This window comes from Anopheles gambiae, chromosome 3 (assembly GCF_943734735.2).
Source record: "Anopheles gambiae chromosome 3, idAnoGambNW_F1_1, whole genome shotgun sequence".
In the NCBI taxonomy this organism is placed as follows: Eukaryota; Metazoa; Arthropoda; class Insecta; order Diptera; family Culicidae; genus Anopheles; species Anopheles gambiae.
Genome location: NC_064602.1, coordinates 36,777,891 through 36,799,999, shown reverse-complemented (window position 1 = coordinate 36,799,999; position 22,109 = coordinate 36,777,891). Strand labels below are relative to the sequence as shown.

Here is a 22,109-nt window from a genome sequence, read left to right as displayed (position 1 = left end):
TAAGTAAATGTGCCTTTGGGGATTGGCCGAGACCGGAGGCCGTCCGAAGAGCGCATTAGAACACGAGAGGTAGAGGTCGATCGCGCGCTGATGCGTGATTTTTGTATTGTGCGCGGCTTAAGGCGCATGCTGGGGTTTCCGCGTCTTTCTGCTGAGCTGTGATCGTGATACAACGGGTCCTGTTTTAATAACTTTTGTTTTCATTTTCAGTACAAAGCAAAAAAAAGGCAAACAAATAGTGTTCAAATGCTAGTGACTCAAAAGAATATTTCCTTGATAGAAACAAACGGCGTCAACGGACGGTAATGAGCTGGGTTTCCCGACATAAAGACTCAAAGTCTTTGAAAACCAAAGCAAGGCTAAAAGGTAACTAATACATACACATATGACAAGAAACAACTGAATACAAACATCCGGGAACCAGGACAGGTTCCCGATTCATGCCATCTGCGAGATAGATCCAAGCTAAGTGTTTGCACTAGAAAAAAGGGCCAGTTTCAGAAGTAAGCAGTCAATTCTAGCCCCTGCATGGATTGCGAAACGCTCCAGGTACGGTATGGACTAGGATCAGTTACAAAACCGGTAGGAGTTCAGAAATTATTACATGACTAGTATTGGAAACCATTACCAGGAACAGTATCGCTTCAGGATCAATTCCAAAACCAGAATGAGTATAGAAATAGTTACACTGATGGTATCAGCTCAATATCAGTTCTAGGACCGATATGAATTCAATTACTAGTGAATACTAATACTAGTGATGGGGAAAATGAAGTTTTCGTCGGAATCGATTCCAGGCAGCTGCGAAGTTTTCTGGAATCGATTCCGGATATTTGTTCCGGAATCAGTTTCCGGAATCGATTTTGGAATCTGAATCGGCTCCAAAATCAGCTTCGAAATCGGAGTCGGTTTCGGCATCTCCATAAGAATAGAAGTTTGGGTCCAATGATTCAGCGTTTTGCGAGCTGCAAAGAAATCAATTTTTTCGTTTCTGAAACTTCTTATTTTAATTCAAGAACTGATTCTCATTCACGAGCTAACTCCAATTCTAATGTCAATTCTGATTATGTGTCCGGAGCAAATTGTGCAACAACATTTTGGAGCCGATTCAGACTAGTGATGTGCTGTAAAGAGCGCACCCACGACTCCGATCCGACTCCGACTATTGTTATTCTGATTCCGACTCTGGTAAAATGGAACCACTAGATCCGCCGGGAGTCGGAGTCGCCCGGAGTCGTCCAGAGTCGTCCGGAGTCGTCCGGAGTCGTAAGGAGTCGTTGGGAGCCTTCCGGAGTCATCCGGAGTCGTTCGGAGTCGTCCGGAGTCGTCCGGAGTCGTTCGGAGTCGTCCAGAGTCGTCCAGAGTCGTTCGGAGTCGTCCAGAGTCGTCCGGAGTCGTTCGGAATCGGTTCGGAGTTGGTCGGATTCCGAACGACTCCGGACGAATCCGACTCCGAACGACCCCGGGTGACTCCAGACGACTCCGGACGACTAAGGCTCCGGACGACTCCGGGTGACTCCGGACGATTCCGACTCCGGGCGACTCCGACTCCGGGCGACTCCGGGCGATTCCGGGCCATTTTGGACGATTCTGATCGACTCCGGATATTGCAGCGTGGACCTACCTCCGGAGTCGATTCCGAATTTATTGGAGTCGGATCGGAGTCGCCTCCGGATTTATGCCAACTTTACCCATCACTAAGGCAGCGGTAATCGCTGATGCGGGCGTGCGTTCGGTTCGGGTCGAGTCAAGGAAGTTTCATAACCCGACCCGAACTCGTTTCACCCGCGGGTTGGATTTGATTCCGATTCCGACATGGTGCACCCACTGCACCTACGTGCCGGAATCGAATCCGACTGACTCCCACCCGACACCGGGTCGGGTCGTGAAATGAATCATATGACCCACCACTACTAGCCAACGAATAAAATTGAATTAGCAATGTCCTTAAGATAACATTTGTAGTGTTTCTTGCTCGATATTGGTAGTTTTGGCGATTGTTTCAAAGTTTGCTTTTCTAGTAAGTAAAATGAGTGCAGAGTTTTGAAAACCTAATTTTCCTCAACTTTATATATTAAAATTAGTAACATTATTTCGCTTTGTAACCGGCAACGTTCTACCCTATTCGAAAAAAAATAAAATAAAACGCGCGCGCTTTTTGCCCTCCAAAGCCTTACAACAGTTCCCATCCAGGGGTTTGACATTTCATCAGGCTGTCAAAAGCCCCAACCCAAACATAAACAAAACCCATCCAAACACAATTTCCCACACTACTCGCGCAATCCCAAAGACCCAAAAAATGGGGAAAAATAAGCATGGAAAACGGAAGCAGTACCTCAACAACGTGGACGTTCCCGTATCGAAAACGACCGCAAACGTGCTGAAATCATCTGCCGGTGAAAATGTGCTACCACCACCGCCGGCTAAATCAATCCTGAAACCGTCCGTACCTGCATCTTCCACCCGACCATCCTCAAAACTGCAAGCTCCGTCGGCTACAACTTCCGCCGGAGCAGGAGCTTCGGCAGCGACGTCCGGTGCTGGTGCTACGAAATACAAACAACCGGAACTGCACACAACGCTCGGTCTTAGTAAACGAATCGAGACGGTCCAGAAGATGGAAGCTCCCTCGATTAACAGCATCGGCCAGCTGACCCCGAGCAGTAAAAAGCGCGTAAATGCTATGGTAAGGGGAAAATCATACACCAAACTCGCCGATCTTTTGTCTAACACGATTCCCCGTTCCCTGTAGGTCACGAAACATCTGAACCATCTGTACGACCAGGTCGTGTTTAAGAAGCTGGCACCGGTGAACGTGAACGATACGGTGCTGGTGCCGACCACCCGCAACCGGCTCGGTGACGCCAAGGCCCGGTACGTGTTCAAGGACAAAAAAGACCCGGAACCGGTGCTGAGCGACTATCTGCGCCCGATACCGCCGTTTACGTTTCACTTTGTGCCGCACATTCCGACCGCCCAGCTGGGCCGCGTCGCTGCCGGTGACTCGTGGAACAACTTCCACAACATCGAGTACGTCATGCGGATTATGGAGGAGCACTGAGCAGGGTGAGGTAGGCAACACATGATCGCTAGGAGTTTTCTATTTTTATGAGCATTTATTGAATTGATTGGGGGGAGGGGTTGTTTCCACGGAAACGAACATTTGTGGAACCGTAATTGTTGCAATACAAACATGTACGAATTATCCGCATCGTCTTGTTCACCATTAGGCGACCGACGGAGAGCGCTAAGATACATTCAGCGGTGCTACCGTGTGTTGGGTGTGTTTGTTTTATTTTCTATTTTGAAGTATTGTTAGCATGATTTAGTATCTCTTACTTGCATTAATTTTGAACTATTCCTCTTCCTTACACCTTCAATATACTCTCGACACACCATTGCCTCACCATCATCACTCTCATCACAGCTGTTCTATGTTTCGTACGGTTTTGCCATCACTGCCATTTCTTCACCGTTTACAGATAAATTAAAAGGCCATTTTTTGGCTTAATGCAAAACACACACATACCAACATAGGTACTTGCAAGTACTAGCAGCTGCTGGAAGGCTTAAATGTAGAAGAGAAAGTTACTTTAAGGAATCAAAAATAAGGGAAGAGAGCAAAAGAAACAATCAGTATACACGTACACGTAATTCGAATTGTGTTATCGAATAAAAAAAAAAACAATGCGCACCTTCCTATATTAACCTTGAGTTGTTCACAGTCACATGCAATTGCCGTTAGTTTCATCACTTAGCTTCATTTTTTCCCGGGGTTGAGGAAGAATAACGGGAACTGAGTTTCCCTGCTTGCCCAACCCAAAACCCGATTCTCTCTGTCCGATTACCGATTGATTCCGATTTTAGCACATCGTTCGAGTCTTTCTGGTTATATTTTATGTTTTTTTTTTAACGTGGGAGACATACGACAAAGGTTTTCTATCATTCTATCATCATTAATACACATACGTTTCACTTCCGCAACCCGGTTCGCTCGCTACGTTAACATTCCGTTACGTTTTTTGGAGTAAAGTATTTTAAATTGCAAGTTTAGATTTCTCAATGATCGCTCCACTTCTCTTGATCTCACCGTAAATTGTATGCTTCGCGAATTGCTTCGTTTTAGACATTATTTCCTTCTTCAACGGGGCCCACACGTGCACTAAAAATGATACAAAAATGATATAAACAAAAAGCTCAATACACTCAGCAGGTACGAGATCTTTATCAGAGAGCGGGAAACAAAAATGATAAAACCAAAATTACAACACTAACCACACATTTTATTGAGAACATTAAACCCAGCAGAAATTAATTGTAAAGAAAACAAAAATAAACGTTTATCTTCTTTGTTGGAAGAATGAATAAAAGAAAACTGTAAAACTATAAAATTAATGCAATTAAAGTAGCAAGTAATAAATGAAAGGTAAAAACAACGAGACAGTGTGAGGACCGTCCGTCGGCCCACACACTTCCCTACGTCATGATACTTTTTTTGTATGAGAAACTAACAATAACTAAAAGCATAATCAACAAAAACTGTTACCAGTTGTGCTGTGCGTTTGCTAAAGGAAGATAAATCCGTGTCGTGCACACGTAAAACCTGTTCCGAAATCTTTCCTCCCGAACCACAAGCCCTAAGAATGGTTGAATAAACTAACTTCCTAAAGCTTGATTTGCTTTCCATTTGGGAAATAGGTTTCCCTCTCTTATTAATAATAATTCTTTTTTTTTTTGTTGCTCCATGTCAGACACGGTTCATTTTTTGTTGTGTTTTTGCACATTTGCAGTGTGCTTTTTAAAAGTTTTTTTTCTGGCTTCACATTTTCTAGTAAGATTCTGTGTTTTTTTTTTGTGTAATGCTTTTTTTTCTTTAATTAGTAATCTATTATTTTCTGTTTTTTTAATGCTTTCATAGTATTTCAATCATTTAATTATGTGCGGGGTTTCTCGTCCCCTGAATGGATTTCCCTTTAAACTGATGCAAACTGCGTTGCGATTTTTGCCTTCGGCTTTGCAACTTCCTATAGTTTTTGCTATAGAGAACATGTATGTATATATTTGTGTGTGCTTTTTTAATAATTATCTCTTATTAATGTACTTTTCTTGATTGCATGGTATAGAGAAAAGGATAAAGAGTGTTGCAAAAAAAAAATAAAAATAAAAACATGAATCAAACGGAATCACGCACACAAAATATTTCAATCCATAATCAACAAGCATCCCGGCAGGGAGATGAGGAAGTAGTGTGGAGGGGACCGGGAATTTCCGGGTGTATGAGAGTGGAAGGAATTGAACGATTATTCCCTATTGATCGGAATGGATTAGGGTTACCGAATGTAAAATAAAATGTAAAATTACATTCTTCAAACCTCTGTTCCCTGTCTGCTAACTCGCCCTGGTACACTACACACTTTGTGCTTTTTTTCTTGTTTGTTTCCAATATAGGTGCCTATCTCTCTCTCCCCAAGCTGGGGAGGTAATGTTAAAAGTAAATGCTACCTATATGCAATCGGCATTCCACGACCGAACGGGTGGGCGAGCCGACTGCAAGAGGCGTTCAGTCGCTGCTACGAGTACAGATCGAGTGAGATTAGAAAGGCAAAGATGATGGGCTGTACGGCCGGTGCTAGAAGCCGTGCAATGCTCAGTAGTGTTGCACCACAGTGCAGTAGTAGTATAAAGGAATGGGGTCCCTCTGCTAGACTCGTTTCCTGATTGCGGACGACAGGAGGGATGGTACTGTGTGGTGGCCCTAGACGAAGTGCTGCTGGTAATGTTTCCTCTATTCCTAACACTAAGCAAGTGGTGCTGTTATTTTCGAGTACCGCTGCTGCTGCTGCTGGTGGTACAGAAGTAATGTTGGAAGATTTCTGTGTAGATTCCCGCTTGAGTGGGCTTTTGCGCCACTGCTTACTTTCCCGTCGTTTGCGTGAAGATGCAGCACGTCGCTGTTGCTCCTCTGCTGCTCTCGCCACATCCATGGAGGAATCGTTTTCCCCCTTCATTAAACAAGCACTCTCAAAGCCGTCTTTCTTGCTCCAACTCTTCCCAGACACCGCCAGCTGATCGTGATGGTAAGAGTGATCTGCGACAGCAAGCTGGCAGATAGTCTTAGAATCTACTGACGAAACGACGTTGTGGTGCGCTTCGGGACGAAAAGAAAACGCTGGAAGAGATGGGAAGGGTTGCCCCTTGCCCTTGGCAGAACAACCAAACGCACAAAGGTAAGCTTGCGACCAAAGGCTGCTGCTGCTGCTGCTGCTGTTGCTAGTAGCAGACATCTCGCATGCTCGCCGTCTTATAACCCGCAGTTGCTGTTGTTGTTGTTGCTGCTGGCGGCGATCGTAGTGCGGCAGTCCGGATCTTCTTGCTGCTGCTGCTGCTGCTGTTACTGCTGCTGCTACCGTATTATTAATTAAATAATAATCATAACAACACTCAACATAACAAACGTATCGCAATGATGATGCTGCTGCTGCTGCTGTCGGTCCGGTCCCTGACGACGACGACGACGACGGTGGGGATGGTGATGATGGTGGCGGCTGTAATCAGAACTGAAGGCTGCGGCGAGCGACGACGGCTAGTCAATTTCAGGAGATCTTGTTACGCCACCAGGAAAAGAGCACCAGCGGGGAGCACTCCTCGATGTTGAGCACGAGCACGAACGAGATCAGCTGCACGAAGCAGATGGCAAACAGGACCGGCAGGTCGAGCAGCTTCTTCAGCTGGCCGTAGAACTGGAGCTCGCCGTAGTCCGGCTGGGTGGCGGTCGTGGTGGCGATAGTCGTACCCATTTCATCACCAAAGTGATGCTGCTGTTCCATAACCAGGTGCGATTGTGCGGGTAAGTCCATTTCATTCAGCAACTTCTGCGACGGAAGCAGCGTGGTCTTGCCGAGGGCACGGTACGGGTGTAGCTGGGCGTAGAGACGATCGGGAAGCGAGCGGTAGTAGCATTCGTCCTGCTGGCGTGTTTCGTGACCATTGTTTAGCTGCTGCTTGTGGCATTTTCCGTTGCGCCTATCCGGGTTGGTGGTGGCCGCAGCCCGATCGGTACGTTGCCCCTCGACGCCCTTCTTCGGGCCGACACCGAATGTGGCAATGAGCGCGGGAAAGATGCTAAAGATCAACCGAGCGAATGCGATCGACAACGGAAGCGATGGAGCGAGGGGGGAAGCGATAGGTTTCAGCGGCGGACGCTTCTGCTCGGGACGCAACGGGACGGTGGCGGTTGTTTCGGAAGTGGGAAGGGAAGTGGTGGGACAACCGGTTGCTGGTGCACCGCCATCGTCAGAGAACGCATCAGCCGACGGCGGGCGGAGGGCGGGAAGGGAAAGGGGAGAGGGAAGGTTAGCCCCTGCCGGTGGAGCTAGGCACGGTAAACCTCAGCTAGGGTATTTGCAGTATTGGGCGTACGTAAGGTCGTAGCTGGCGAAGCGCGAGTACTGAATGTCGCGACGCTTCCACTGATCGATTGTGCCCAAATGCTCGATCTCCCGGTTGGCGTTCGCAGCAATAGATGTCTTGAAGGAAAAAAAAGATACAACACAGTGAGTATTGGATGGTTGATGTGAACCAAGCGCACGTGGTGTACACGATCGTACGTACCTTGTTCGCAAACACGGTCACGATGAACTTGCCCGGCTGGAACGTGCGGGTGACGCGCTTGATCAGCTCGCCGTAATCCGACGACGCGACATTGCTCTCGAAGCTGACGTACGAAAACTCACGTTCCGGCGTGATGTGGATGGTCATGTAACATCCCTGTAAACGAGAGACGGAACGAAGCGGAGCGTTTTATGGTTAATTGCATTGATTGAATCAGATTCGAACGTTTAAAGTGCACATAGAGAGGAACAACAAATGATTCTATTGATATAAACTTATAAGCAAAAACACGGGAAATCCAAACTCGTGACGCATTAAAAACCGCCCAAGCGTCTTAATTTTACTTTTTTTCCTTTCCTATGACTATTTCTAAGAATGGGTCGAAATGATCTTCTGAAGTAATGGTTATACTTGTTTCGAAATGTTTTTCTAAATTATTAAAAAAAATCAAAAACATCTACCTCATATTAAATTTAATGTTTAATACGAATTACGGTTAGCATCTACTTCAAGGCATTTTCTCCTAGGCTCTAGAAAACATCATCTAACGTAGCGCAAATATTTTCAGTAATTTTCCCACGAAACTGTTGCAAAATCACACAGCTGGTCAATGAAATGGACAAAAGTATCTAGCCAAAAACTGCTATTTACCAGAATACAACAAAACATTCCTAGTTCTATATTACAGAGGTTTTCAAGTCACTTTCGATTGTGCACATTATTAATCACCTTCAAGATGTTTTTCAACAGCTGTCGAATGGTTTATATTCGTCATAATAAAATTTTAATTCTTACACATGATTTTCAACACACCACGAAGAACTTTCAAACTCAATACAGCTTGAGACGTGTTGAAAATCATGTGTGAGAACTAAATAATTATTATGATACAACATTTGACAGCTGTTGAAAAACATCTGGCAATCAATAAAAAATGTTGTAGACAATGGAGATTTTGTCTCGAAACCCCTGTAACCTCTTAAAGGGGTTTCCAAGTCACTTTTGAATGTAAACGTTGTTATTCATCGCGTGCAAGATGTTAATCCACATCAATCTGATATTTCATTACGATCATTATAATTTTTAATTTCTTTAGCATGATTTTCAACACGTCTCAAGCTGGAATGGGTTTGACAGTTCTTTGAGATTTGTTGAAAATCATGCGTAAAAACATAAATTTCATATTGAAACAAATACATCATTTGAAGGATGTTGAAAATCATCTCGGAGGTGGTTGCAGAGGCGAATGAAGCCAAAAGGCTCGAAGTCTCTTTAAAAATAAAAACAAAAAATAAAAAAAACTTGGATGCGGTGAATAATTATGTCCACTTTCGAAAGTGACTTGCAAAATTTTGTAATGCATTTCCCTTACTAATATTTTTAGATTACATAGAAATTGCTTTTTTAAGTTGATTTTAAAACAAAAATATATAAAAAAAACTTGAGGAAAGGTTTACTAACATAAATGGGCAATTGGACAAACTAACGTAAAAAATCACACATAATGCACTACCAGTACACAAAATCTTATGAAAATTATTCCGAAAAAAAGAATAAAATTGTTGAAATCCTAACCGTACAATAAACAAACAACAAGTAAAAAATGTAGCATTTTAAAGGACGCAATTAAATTACAAAAAACACATAAAAGTTAACATAAATAAAATTCTAATTCAGATAAATGCATGCCTATAACGAACAAAAGCTAAATCAATTGTTGAAAATTAATTATTAACGCAAAGGAATCAAAACCAAATACACAACACTTAAACTGAACACAACAAAGCACAAAAAATGATTACCTCTTTGTACTTCTTTCCACACTGCACAAAAGGTCGAAAGATCGATTTGTAGATAAGAGAAGAAATACAAGACTTCATTTTAATAAACTGTCCCAAACATGAAGGAACACAATTGCACAGTGCTTCATACTTACATTCTTGGAGATGCCGTTCATAGAATAACCGCACGGATCGAACAGATAATCATCGATGACCATACCCGGCAGCAGACGATGAATGCCCGATTTCTAATAGGAAAAGAGTGTAATTGGAAAATATATATAAACACAAACAATCGTTAAATTTAGAATTCCACAATGAAACAACAGAATGTACTAACCTGGGTCGCCTCCTTGGCGGTCGTGCAGACATCCTTGGTGAAGATGGCCATCACGCTCGGGTCCAGATCCGTCATCAGTATCTCGATCGTCTGATCCGGATCGGGCTGCATCGATGCTTCAATGAGCTGAGCGTCGAGTTGCTGCACATCATCGTCCTCCTGCTGCTGCTGCTGCAGCTGTTGCGAATGGTGCTGCTCCATCAGCTGATGGAGATGGTTGTTGCGTTTGAGAATTTTGGAGCCCCCTCCCCCGCGGCTCAGCGTGTACAGATGCCAGCAGTCGCGATTGATCGCACCGAGGCTGTAGGCGCGCCCGTCGTCAAAGAACGAGTCGAGAAAGGCGACCTCCTCGTCGAAGCCGCGGTGCGGCGACACCTGCAGCTCCGGGCGCTTGTAGTTTTTGCGCGAGTAGAACAGATCCTCGATCTCGGTGTAGCCGGCAATTTCGGCGGCCAGGCGTAACAGTGGCTCGAAGCACTGCAGCGGCGTCGTGGTACCGCACGTCTTCAGTATCCAGCGACGCTTCGACACGAACATGCTGCTTTCGCTGTAAAAAGGGAGCGAGGAAGAGCGAGTTTGATAGGATTGGGGTTAGTAATCGTATGGCATTCATTTCTAAAACAACGAGAAGCAACTGGAATGCAGTTTGCAAGCAACGACTTTGAGGGGAGGGGGGAGCAGCTCTCTTATCGCACATTGCATAATGTATTACGCGAGTGCATCAACTCTGTTGCTCGATGCGCCACGGGGCTCGATGATAGAAAGCAGGATCGATCGCGTACGTTCGAGCGTGCGCGAAGTTCACGACCCCGCCTAACGAGCGAGCGTTTCCCCATCGTTCCAGAGTGCCGAGGGCCAACCACAATCCTTCCATAGGCTCTGCCACAGGCTAATCTCGTTCCAGAACCACTAACGTCAGCGCTGGCAGCCGCTCAATCACGCCTCAATCCACATTGGCATTTGTGTGGCCCGTTATCGCTTAAATCCTTGACATTTGGAACAAATCCATTCAATGCTCTATCTCTCTCTCAAGCACACACACAAGATTGATAAGAGGTGAAGATGCTGCCATCTGGGTGAAAAGGAAGTGAAGCTTTGGTTCGGCTGGGAAGACCTTTCGCGAACCTTTTGCTTAAGAAAAACGGGATGAAAAGGGAAAGCAAAACATGCAATCCAACCATTTAGAGATCCTCCATTGTTATACACAACGGCTTGTGGTAGCAGGATGGGGAGATCACATTGAGTTCATTCTAACCCCAAGATAAGGAAGTCGACGACTTCTCATTGTGGATGATTTGAAAAAAAAAAAGAGCTGGCCTTAAAAAGAAAATAGCATTGATAATTTATGCCCATAAGCTCGGCACGTTTGAATTGGTTTAGATTGGGATGGGGACATGCAAAAAAGAGAGAATAACCCATGCCGCCGGCAAGGTCGATTAAGACACTGTAACGGTACGCCACAAGTTGACACTTTATCAGCGGGGCCAAGTCAAAAAAAGGGCAAGGCTGTTTCATTTCTTTTAAATTGGGAATAATTCGCAAAACGGTTGACGGTCGTTGCCCGCCGAGACCCCTCCATTAGGAGCCCATTTTCCATTTCCTGCCCGTTCGGTGTAAGGTCAAGAGCGTGAACTGATGTGAACGATCGGACCAACTAAAAAAAAAGTCCTTCCAACCAACACGCGCCTCTAGGTCAACGAAACATTTGGCAACAAATTTGTGGATGTCCCAGCAACGAAACAGACACACACACAGCTTGATGTGACGCATATGTGGATTATTTGTGACGTGAATGGTTCGTTGTAGCATCAAGCATACAGCAGCTTGGAGCAGCAAAAGCGACACTCACAGTGTGGGATATAAATAATTTTTCCCGCTCTCACACAGGTGCAGAAAATTGAAGAAAAGTGGAAGAAAGCGGGCAACACGCCAGCAGAAATTGTAGTAAAAATTAAACAAAAACACAGCTGTTCGAGAGTGCCGATTGAAATGGGGAAAGAGCCGCACAGCAGGGCGAGCAAAAAACGGTGTTTGCAAACGGTCGACAAAAATCGTGGGCAAAAAAGATATTTTTGTCGAGCTAATATCGGCGTACTTCTGTGACACAACACAACACAACAAAGCTTCGGTTTGAAACTGTTTCGCCAACCGACACAAAACAACCAGCGGGGCAGAGCAAACCCATACATACACCGATGTTCAAAATTGGCTTATTATGCAATTTTAATTTTGGGTGGATTATTCCCTCACACCAGAGAGAACATGCATCAACCTCCAATGAGCATCACATTTCATGCGCCCAGAAGCTATCAGTATCCCTCTTTTTTGCTATTAGGATGTTTTGTTTTCTATTGAACGTGAAATTCATTCAATCGTGAGAGAAAGGGGATTATCATCGCATCGCAATATTCCTTTCCATTTCCCAGCGTTGTTTCACAAGCAAGCAAGGATGTATGCTGCTACCGCTAGGGGATAATGCAGCGCACATTTGTCTGAATAAATTCGCTCCAATAACTAATGCTCATCCACCTGTGTGCGATCCTTTTCGGAACGGTGCTATTTATGAGGAGTATCAATAAGTTTGTAGTGTGTTTAGTTGAACTTTTACGCATTTCTGTGAGCAATTGGTTTCTTATTCATGTTTTTCAGATGCCGAATCGAATAAAATTATACTCTTTTGGCGATTTGAACTTACGTTGATCATGTTTTGTTACTTCAATCGTAATTGAAGATCGAGCTAGGAAGCTAGAACCTGTGAGGACATCAATCGGAAGACAAAATTATCTAAAGTACTGAGAAATGAATTGTATTTTTTTAAGATCAGAGTCAGATTCAAATCAAATATTGCGCCTTTTCTCAAATACTGTCGGTAAGATTTTGACGAAAAGGGCAAATTTTTGGAATTAGTAATTTCATCGCCTAAATCGATTTTTTCAACTTTCATTCGATTTTATTCGATTTCATTTGATTTCAACTTTCATTCCCAACCATTTGAAGTGATTCGAAATCAACCACGCTCGACCGTACTTGATCGGACTTCCAAAGTCGACCGGATTTGTCTGGAGTGAACCGAACTCGACCGGACTTATCAGGTGTCGTACGGACCCATCCGAACTCGTCTAGGGTTTGTCTGGATTCGTCCGGACTCGGTCGGAGTTGTCCAGAATTGTGCAGTCGAATCTAATTTTGATTCGGAGTCGGATTCAGTTTTTCAGAACCGGAGTGGATCCTCCTCGTTACCTATGACTAATCTGCAATGTCTGGTCTACTATACAGCAGGTGGAACAGAACTTCCCATTTCAGTTTTTCTTAGTACATTGGTAGTAAACAAGAGTCCATAGTCTTCATCGACTTAAGTCCATATAGGACCTAAATTCTGTAATTCTAGATAATTTCCATTGATTTTAATCGATGGGAAAAGACTTGCTAAGCTACTCCAAGTACACTTACTGTACACAAGTGGCGACATCTGGCGTCAAAAAACGCTACAAACTTATTAGTACTCCTAAAACAACCCGCAACAGAAAGCCCTCGTCGTTCCAACGCAAACAAATCCCCAAAAAAAAGGATCGTACATTATAATAGTTTGCCTTACCTGAGCACATAAGCATCGATCTGGTCGTTTCTGGTGAAGCTGATGATTTCGCATCGTACGGTTTTCAGCAGTGCATCCCACATCGGTCTAAAAAAAGGAAGGAGAACAACAACGGTAAGTGAGTGATTTTAGTTGCAATGGCATCCAGTAGCAGGTGCAATAATATGCTGGAGGTAATACAGAATAGAGCACTGTTATTGGAGAATCGGGGGAAGGGAAAGTGCCAGTGAAAACCCTCCAACCTATGGGTATAGGGGGGCATGAAAATCGATTACATAAGGATATGGCAGGGAAAAGCACGGGTAGTGGAGCTAAAACAACACAAAAAACACGAACACGGTGCTGCTGCTGCTGCTGCTGTATATCATATGCTCAAGGTCGAAGGTGGGCTTTTATTGTTTGTTGCTGCTGCTGCACCGAGTGCAAATGAAGGGAAGATTCTTGTTTTATACCATTTACCCGGCGGGAATACATTTACGTGTGGTGGAAATTAATGATGCATAAGCCCGCTCCGATGAGGTGTGATTGGGCTTGACGGGACAACGGGAGGGTTCTGGAAATTGCTTTGTGTGCACAACTCACAAACTTCCATTACAATCGGATCGAAAGGCAGTCAACACGTCCCATCATTCCTGAGTCATACTGTTTAAAACAACAACGCCCTTTTTATGAGTTATGCAATCAGTGGCAATGTTGCATCAATGTCAAGGAAATATGAACCTCCATTTCACCGTGGACGATGGTATAATATACATTGTCAGGGGAATGGTGCTGGAGACACTGGAGAACAAAAAACCCACATTCATCAGCAAATTTCTTGAGCGTACATCGCCCGTTGGTCGATTGGCTGCAGGAAGGTTCAGTGTGTATCGATGTAATGTAAATAAACGTTTTGTTTTAATTCGTTCAAACAAACTTGATTCTAATCGGTAAGTTTACTACATTACAATGAATATGGTTCATTATTGTTATGCTTTTTCAGCCTTTTTAAATGAGAACCCTAGATTCCCTAGCGATGTCACCAGATGGCTTCGGCATTGTAGAAACATTGTACATGAATTTACGAGGGTGGAAAAACAGCTAAAACAATGTTTCCAGCCTTTGTTTTGCTCGCAGAGTTTGAAAATTGTCGCAAGGAAGTTGCGGACACGCGTCAAAGTTCCACCAAGCATGAAGATAATTTATGTAAATTGAATGAAAGTTCTGTGAGCGATTGCTTGCTCGCAGTGCGTGAAAGTTTTATTTATTAAGCTCTAACAAACTGTCTTTATTTAGTCAAAATATTAGGCAAACTAAAAAACCACGTTTAACGCGGAGGGTTTAAAAATCATTATATTAGCTCTTTTATTTTAACAGGTATCTTGTTACAAAAAAAGACATTTGAAAATATGTTTGAAATTAAATTGATGTAGAAATATTGGTAAAAATAGGTAAACGTTTAATAAACAATCAATTGCTGTAATCAGTGTAAAGATAGATTCAAAATCATTTCTGAGCGTTATAATGACGAATATATTTTTAAAATTTTGCTCTCAAGGGACTCTCAAGGAACATGAGTATTTTAACGTACTTACATATGTTTTTATTTATATTCGTTGCTGTTGAAATAAGTCAATAATTTTGTTAATAGTTGGTTAAAAAAAAAATCTTGAACAGAATTAATCAACTTGAGGTTTTGCGCTTTAAGTGACTCTTCGCTTTAGGTCTCTCTGTCACGATCGTTGGGCCACCACACCTGGCGCGCAATTACCGGACAAACGATCGCAATTAATTGAACAACCGCCAATTTGGTTGCTTCATCCTTTTGCCCGCAAGAACACGGGCACAGGCAGTGGAAACCTGAACACCGCAAACCATGTGACAAGTGGCGATGCATGGCGCAGTAGCTGAGACAACTACAAGCGCACGGCCCGACGCTGATGCTGGAATGCGCAGCGCGCGATGCGTCAAATAGCAGCGCAAAGGGCCGACGCGAGAGGATAGGCAATTGCTTTACGCAACCGAGAGATAGAGATGCCGGTAAAACAAAACCGCACCAGTTGCGTGCACACATCTACAAACGCACCCGCCGGAAAGCACGCCAACTGGTCCGCCACGTGGTTTCCAGTCGAGACGGTTCGCGGCGATCGTTTGCGCTGCGCTATCTGGTGGTGGTGTGTGCGCGCCATCGATGGCGTAGCTTATCGCGGGCACCCAGCAGTCAATCGGCGTTGACCCTTTGCTGACCCAACACCAATAGCGTCGCACACACTGACCGATCGGGAATGGCCTAGAGTGTCTCGGCGGCTCTCCGAAACGGAACTGGTCCACGTCGAACAGGTCGAACGCATCTCGCTTATCAGTGCCGGGGCGGGAAAAAACGAGGCGACCAGCTGCCTTGTTTCTAACGTGTAAACGAGCCTTTTTGCAAGATGAATCTCGCCAACCAAATTACTCATCTCTCGCTGACGGTCAGACACCATTCCATCACCGAGGTGACACACACAGCCAGCAGCAGCAATCGAAGCAACCGGCTGGGTAGTCAAAATGTGCACGTTAACCCTTGAGGTACACGAACAGAGACCGAGAGAGAGTGAAACAGGTCTGATAAATATTCCCCTCACTCTCTCGCTGCCAAAAAATAAAAGCGGGGAAGTGAAAACCCCTATGTATGCGTGTGATGTGTCCGCGTATGCGTAATGAATGTCCAATTTTCCGTGTACGACACGCCTTTCCGGGTGCTGCGCCGTGGCGTGGTGGTGGTGTGTGTGAGTTGTTTTGAAAATGTTCTGGAACATTCCACGCGTGAATATTTGTCAATTTCGGTGCGGGTCGCCCTTCCAGCGGCGTCTTTTTCTGCTGGTGTTGCAAGCAATCCGTGTGTGTTCCTCCATCGATTATTATCTGCTGAAACTGTGGTGTGCCCTTCGGATTCGTTTTTAGTGCGTTTTTGAAGTAATATAACACAGCAAAAACAATCAAAAATGCGTACGCAATCAACGCTTCCAACCTTTGCACGGTGACGTTTTCTCTCTCTCTGCGGGATTAATCACCCATAGGCGCCTGCAGCGGATTGATAATGGCTAAAAATACCATTTTAGATTAATTTCCGCAATCGTAAGAGCACATGTGTCGCGCGTTTGCGGGTCACGTTCGATAATAACGGAGGCAATCATGGGGAGATGATACAACGGCCATAGATTAGCAGCAACAAACGCATTCGATAACGTGTGTGTGAATGTCCCGGGCACAATCCCCCGTAGAAATCACTGAACTTATCGGGCCATACTCCTTCCTCCTTTGCGTATGTCTCTATCGGCACGTGTGCCCTGTGTACCTGGTGGCCAAACAAAAAATGTGTTAATTCAGCATACCATCACGAGACGGACGCGTGTTCGCCCTAAAGGCGGCTTCTTTGGCATCGAACCATCTCAACGCCCCATAAAAAAAAACGTCTTGCACGCACACACACACAACTTCTCGCACGTGTTCGCATACATGTATACAGAGGCAAATGCGAGGGGGAGTCGAGTGTCGCTCACATGCATTGGGGTCCACCAAAGCAAGCTTTTCACCTTGGAGGCTGGAATTACCCTTTACTTCCCGCGCACGTTTTACCGCATTTATTGGCAAAAATGCCACCGCGAAATGGCCTGTTAAATATAGCCCAACCATGTTGAAGATCTTGAAACGGCACTGCAACATTTGCTGTTTTTTTTCTTTTTTGTCAACAGAACTATACATACTTTTGCACATCTGCGAGAGGCACTTGGAAACAGTGGCCCACCAACATTATTCATGGTTTGCTGTGATGTGCGACACATACAACACAAACCTTGACAACGAACACGGCGGTGTGTCCGATACACAGGCCGCGCGCACCTGTGTGTACACCTTCACCCCTCCCACCCAGTACGGACGTGCTGGGGACAGAAAGGGAAAGCTTCTAATGCCGCAAAGTAACGAATATTGGTCCTTTTCCTCCGCGCACAGCAGCACACGCGCGCACAAACACACATGCCCGCGCTTGCCAAATTCGTTGACACCCGTCAAAGTAGCCGGTTCAATTTCAAGGTAAAGCAAAAACGGACCCCCACCCTCCTTGGGGTTTCCCTTTAGCCCACAGAACGTCGTGTCTAGTAATTTCCTGTAAATCGTTGTTCGTGGAAAAGGTACTTTTAAGAAATTAATTTTAAAAAAGCCGTGAAGTCAATTACCGTGGTTTTAAAATACATAAAAATTCAACCCAACATTACATAATTCCCACGCTCTGTTCTCATTTCGAACTCTCTTTCAGCCGCCGGTTCAGGCACTGTCAGCTGAGAGCTTCCACGAAGGAAAAACGCGTAGAACATTCACGAACTAACAAAAAAACAAACAAAAGCAATTTCCACGATCACACGCCCCGGAAAAAAATCCCTCGAAAGAAAGCGAAAACCTCCTACTCGACGATCGATAAAACAACCGCGGTTAGTTTCCGCGAAAAACCCGCACACACACACACACGTGCTAGGAGCGTTTTTCCTACGCGCCAAATCGATCCGAAGTGCATCGCCTCGTCCAAGATGAACCGAATCGCGGACTGCTTTATTTTCCCACCGACTACCCCGGTGGTGCATACAACGGTGGAGGAGAAAAAGTGGTGGTGGTGGTGGAAGGGCGTGATGGAAAGTGCAAATTTGCGCACATCCAAGAGTTTCCACTGCCCAACCGCTCCCGTTTGCTTCCCCTTTTGAACAAAGCGCATTAGAAAACGCGAAACACACGCGCACACACACACACACACACCCGCAAAACCAATCTCATATGGTTCCGCTTTACCGCACCCTGGGGAAAGGCGCTGCAAACTTGCACACCAACACACAAACAAGCAAACGTGTGCGCGTGTGTGCAGGGTAGCCGCCGGGACAGCCCGTGAAAATTTAACCGACACACACACACATATATGCCACCCATCTGACAAGGGCTGGCCCGTAGTTTCAGCTGATTTTTGAAAATTGACCCACACACACACACACAAGCACTATGAAGTGAAGCAAAGTGCAGGAAAGCAAAGTAGCCCGGGTGTGTTGCTAGGGAAGGATGAGGTGGGGAAGGGAGGGATTGTAAAAAAAGGATGCGGTTTTTTTTTCAAATAGGAAAATTCCACTTACCTGGGGATCTTTCGCAGATCGGCATTCTTGCACGCTGTCGACGGTTCGAACCAGATTTCCAGCAGCTTTTCCACACCTTCGAAAAAGTGCATATCCTCCCTGCTACTACTATTACTACTGCTATTACTTAAGTCCTCCGACTCCGCCATTCTGTCTGGTGTACAACTTGCTTTGTTTTAGCGCGCTTCCGCTTGCTCTCACTCTCCTTTCTCGCTTGATGACGCGAATTCACCTGTCGATGAAGGGTTCACCTGATATAGTTTATTGTCCCCTGGCAGGTGGTGTGGAACTTTTCGCCCCAAAAGTCCTGACTAGACCCTTAGCACCACGTTCACGCGTGTGGACGCTTAGAACAACGTTAATATTTGCACTACTTTGCTGCTTACCGTTTGACGGCGGTCGTAGAGAGAGCCTTTTTTTTTTTGGTTGTGAAGTAATATTTATCCCAAAACCTTACTCGGGTCCATTTGGGATAAAATGGGCAAAACGGCACGGACACGGAGTGTGTGTTGCAGTTGAAGTGATTTCAAACAAACAAAAAAAAAACGGCCACAGACTTGCACGTTCCTTTCCTTCCTTCTATTTAGTCTAGAAGAATCCGTTCGACGCGTCGTCGGTTGCAAAAAATCGAACGTACCAAGTAAGGGTGTGTGTAAATGTGGAAGTATGAGTGTGTGCGGGAATTAACCGGGATAGAAATAAAGATCAACTAATGCACTTTCACCAAAAACTAACGAGGGAGGTAAGGAAAATAGGGACCACTCGCTTTTGTCGCTATTTTCCCGTTTTGTTTCTTTGCGCTTTTGCACTTTTGCTTGCTGCTGCTGCTGCTGCTGCTAAGAAAAATCGATCTCAGCCGCGAGAGAGAGGACGCTGTGCGGGAGGGGTGAGTCTTTTCTACGCACGAGAAAAACGAAGACTGAACCGTCGAGCGAACCGACGGTACGAACAGACTCCCGACAGTCCGGACCGTTGCCGGCAGTTGCAATGGGTGCGAAGGAGAGAGAGTAATGCGTTAGATGTTGCTGTGCGTGTCACTCTTACTGGCGGTATGGCTATCGCTGTACACTGGGCGCTTGTTAGAATAAAGGGCCAAAAGTTTGCAGTCGTACTAGGGCGCCTCTACACTGAGCGAGAATGGTTGTTGGTGCATCATTGGTTTTGAAAATCATTTCTCGGTCAGTTTCTCACTGTGCGCTAAGTGCTTCTAATGGAATCGTTTTGCAGATTGAAGTGTTTTTACCAATAATAAAATCTGCCTGATGAACAAATATGAATAGATATTTTCAACACTGTTCAACTTACACGGCGCTACAACCGCTTTGCGGTCTTTTCCTGCTTCAGGAGTGCCAGAAACCGCTCACGATCAACCGCTTTAGATGATTTGGCAATGCTTCCTTCATCATCGAAACATTAACGTTTTAGTCATACAGTCATTATCCGATATACGCTATCGGACGGAACCGAGCACAATAGCGTATCTCGAGTTTTCGCGTAAAGCGGATTCCTATGGAAAAATATCGGCACAGAGTTATGCATTAATGTTTTTTGTTGTAAAACTGGTTGCAAAAAATTAATGCAAAATGCGTTAAGAACATTAAGGAAATTCAAAAATAGCGAGCTGTTAAATTTAGAGGAATCGCGTACTGCGAATTCGCGTATATCGAGTATCGCGTACTGCGGATAATTGCTGTACTGCCTATTTGAACTTCTAAATGAATACACAAACTGATACATTCGGTCCTCTTTGTTTTCCTGTTTTTGTATGACAGCAATGCTATTTTTGCATTTTTTTAGTCCTTTCTTTCTCATTTTTCTAAGCATGAAATTCTTTCGCCAGACGAAGATTGAACAGGTGTAACAAAAACGCAATCAAAACTCAATGAGTAATTTCGTATCACGACGGACGAAGCTGGGACTCTTGGCGGTCTTGGCCTGCCTCAAGAGTGTCCGAAACCGCTCACGGTCTCGCACCTTCGTCTGCCAGTCCGTAATCCCGGCCTTAATGGCGGACGCCTCCACGCCTTCTTGCCACCTCAATTTGGACCTACCACGCCTCCTCTGTCCTTGTGGACGGCCTAAAAAGCTGGGACTATATAGCACCTATATAGTACCGGTACTCACGTACGCCTCTGAGACATAGACACTGTCCACATCTGAAGAAATCCTCTTGGCCGCTTTCGAGAAGAAGATGCTCAAAAGGAATTTTGGTCACGGTGTGAAGGGACAGTAGAGGATTCGTTATAATGACGAGAAGGCGCGAGACCGTAGCCGTATAACCAAGTAGGAACTACAAATTATGTACAATATAGGGTATTAAATGCTATTTTTTACATAATTTTATGGAATTTTGGAAATAAGAGAAAAAATTGCAAACCTTACATGCTTTTTGAATCGATTAGAGAACAATATGGAAAATGGCTTCGATGCTATCGATAACCATGGCATTTACCATTGCAATGGATATGCTGGAATTCAAGCTCATGTCCAGCACATATGTTCCTAATTGCGAAAAGTATCATAATTTTAATACCTTTCTACAGATAGATGAATACGTTCGTAATATTTTTTCTCATACGTTGTTAGAAGATTGCAGACACAATCGTCATAGCTTGCCATGTGGCCACTTCTTGAAAAGCGTGCAACACGTGTATCAATAAATCTAAAATATGGTTTAGCAGATTTATTTATACAAGTGTGAAGGAATTTCAAGGAAACCGGTTGCCATATACAATTGTAAAACAAAACCAAAAATTGGTTGAAAATATCTCACTTGCGATAGAAACAAGTTGAAGTGTGTAATTTGGGATGCTTCCTTTAGAAGCTAGGTGATGTATGACATATGAAATTACATTGAACATCGACCACGAACCGTATTCAGTTCCACTTCCATCCGTAAGAAAAGATTATGATCCATTCACTCGCCAAAGATATGCACAAAGAGATATAAAAACAAATATTCATATATCATGCTTACCCATATATCATCACACTCATGCTTACATTTACTAATACCGTCCGAATACGATTCTTACTAATCCGAATATTCCAAACTTTTTGACGATTCAGATAGTTCCGGAGGATTCCGAACAATTTCGGACGCATCTGAACGAACCGAAACGATTCCAGACGTTTCTGGATGCTGCCAACATTTCTAATTTAATATACCATCGGGAACTGATTGCAAATTTTTTAGGAACTGTCTAGAAATAGCTTCGTTTTTTCTAAATTTTATTCAACGCGAGTGTGAAGGTCATTTTGGACTCAAATATGACGCGATAAGGAATCTATTTTGGTTCAGGAGGGATTTTTTAAAATCCAGAACTCATTCTATGAAAAAGACGAGAACATCTACTCCTAAATCGTATTCAAGATCAGGCAAATTAATGTGGCGGGAAAATTGTGTTACATGAGGAAATAAACCAATTTGTTTGAGGGTTCCTTGTTGCAGCAACATATTTGGACCAGAAATTATTATTATCCAGGAGAACGTGTACATTTTTTAAACTGCGTTGAAACATCTGAAAGTGGTGCGATTGAACTAATGTTGTCCCATCGTTTTCAACCGACCCGTGTCTAAAGCCGATCCGACGTGAAAGAAAAGATAGGGATACGAATAAGGACCAACTAATTTGAATTTTACTTGCATT

At 44.3% G+C, this 22,109-nt stretch overlaps 2 protein-coding genes across 5 annotated transcripts; one reads left to right on the top strand and one right to left on the bottom strand.

The window, feature by feature from the left end:
• Nucleotides 1-141: 141 nt before the first annotated feature.
• On the top strand, nucleotides 142-5,167 carry LOC1278995 (uncharacterized). Its single transcript, XM_318651.3, has 3 exons — nucleotides 142-366; nucleotides 2,172-2,686; nucleotides 2,753-5,167. Exons 1-3 carry the CDS (start codon nucleotides 306-308, stop codon nucleotides 3,059-3,061), a joined length of 885 nt encoding a protein of 294 aa, XP_318651.3. The 5' UTR covers nucleotides 142-305; the 3' UTR covers nucleotides 3,062-5,167.
• LOC1278992 (S-adenosylmethionine decarboxylase proenzyme) lies at nucleotides 4,263-19,417 on the bottom strand. Of its 4 annotated transcripts, XM_061656881.1 has the most exons (8): nucleotides 18,846-19,417; nucleotides 18,460-18,691; nucleotides 13,328-13,414; nucleotides 9,733-10,279; nucleotides 9,548-9,640; nucleotides 9,414-9,434; nucleotides 7,612-7,767; nucleotides 4,263-7,526 (listed from the first exon to the last, which is right to left on the bottom strand). In XM_061656881.1, exons 2-8 carry the CDS (start codon nucleotides 18,606-18,608, stop codon nucleotides 7,389-7,391), a joined length of 1,191 nt encoding a protein of 396 aa, XP_061512865.1. In that variant the 5' UTR covers nucleotides 18,609-18,691; nucleotides 18,846-19,417; the 3' UTR covers nucleotides 4,263-7,388. The 4 variants fall into 4 exon arrangements, with proteins under 4 accessions (XP_061512865.1, XP_061512864.1, XP_061512866.1 ...); XM_061656880.1 differs by having other exon boundaries at nucleotides 18,460-19,390; XM_061656882.1 differs by lacking the exon at nucleotides 9,414-9,434 and having other exon boundaries at nucleotides 18,846-19,390.
• Nucleotides 19,418-22,109: the final 2,692 nt, after the last annotated feature.

Coding starts and splice junctions, on each gene's coding strand:
- LOC1278995 (XM_318651.3), top strand. CDS start 306: ATGAGCTGGGTTTCCCGACATAAAGACTCAAAGTCTTTGAAAACCAAA. Junction 367..2,171: donor AACCAAAGCAAGGCTAAAAG/GTAACTAATACA, acceptor TGCCCTCCAAAG/CCTTACAACAGTTCCCATCC. Junction 2,687..2,752: donor AAAAGCGCGTAAATGCTATG/GTAAGGGGAAAA, acceptor CGTTCCCTGTAG/GTCACGAAACATCTGAACCA.
- LOC1278992 (XM_061656881.1), bottom strand. CDS start 18,608: ATGGCGGAGTCGGAGGACTTAAGTAATAGCAGTAGTAATAGTAGTAGC. Junction 10,280..13,327: donor ATCGATGCTTATGTGCTCAG/GTAAGGCAAACT, acceptor CCCTTTTTACAG/CGAAAGCAGCATGTTCGTGT. Junction 7,768..9,413: donor GTGGAAAGAAGTACAAAGAG/GTAATCATTTTT, acceptor TCTCGTTTACAG/GGATGTTACATGACCATCCA.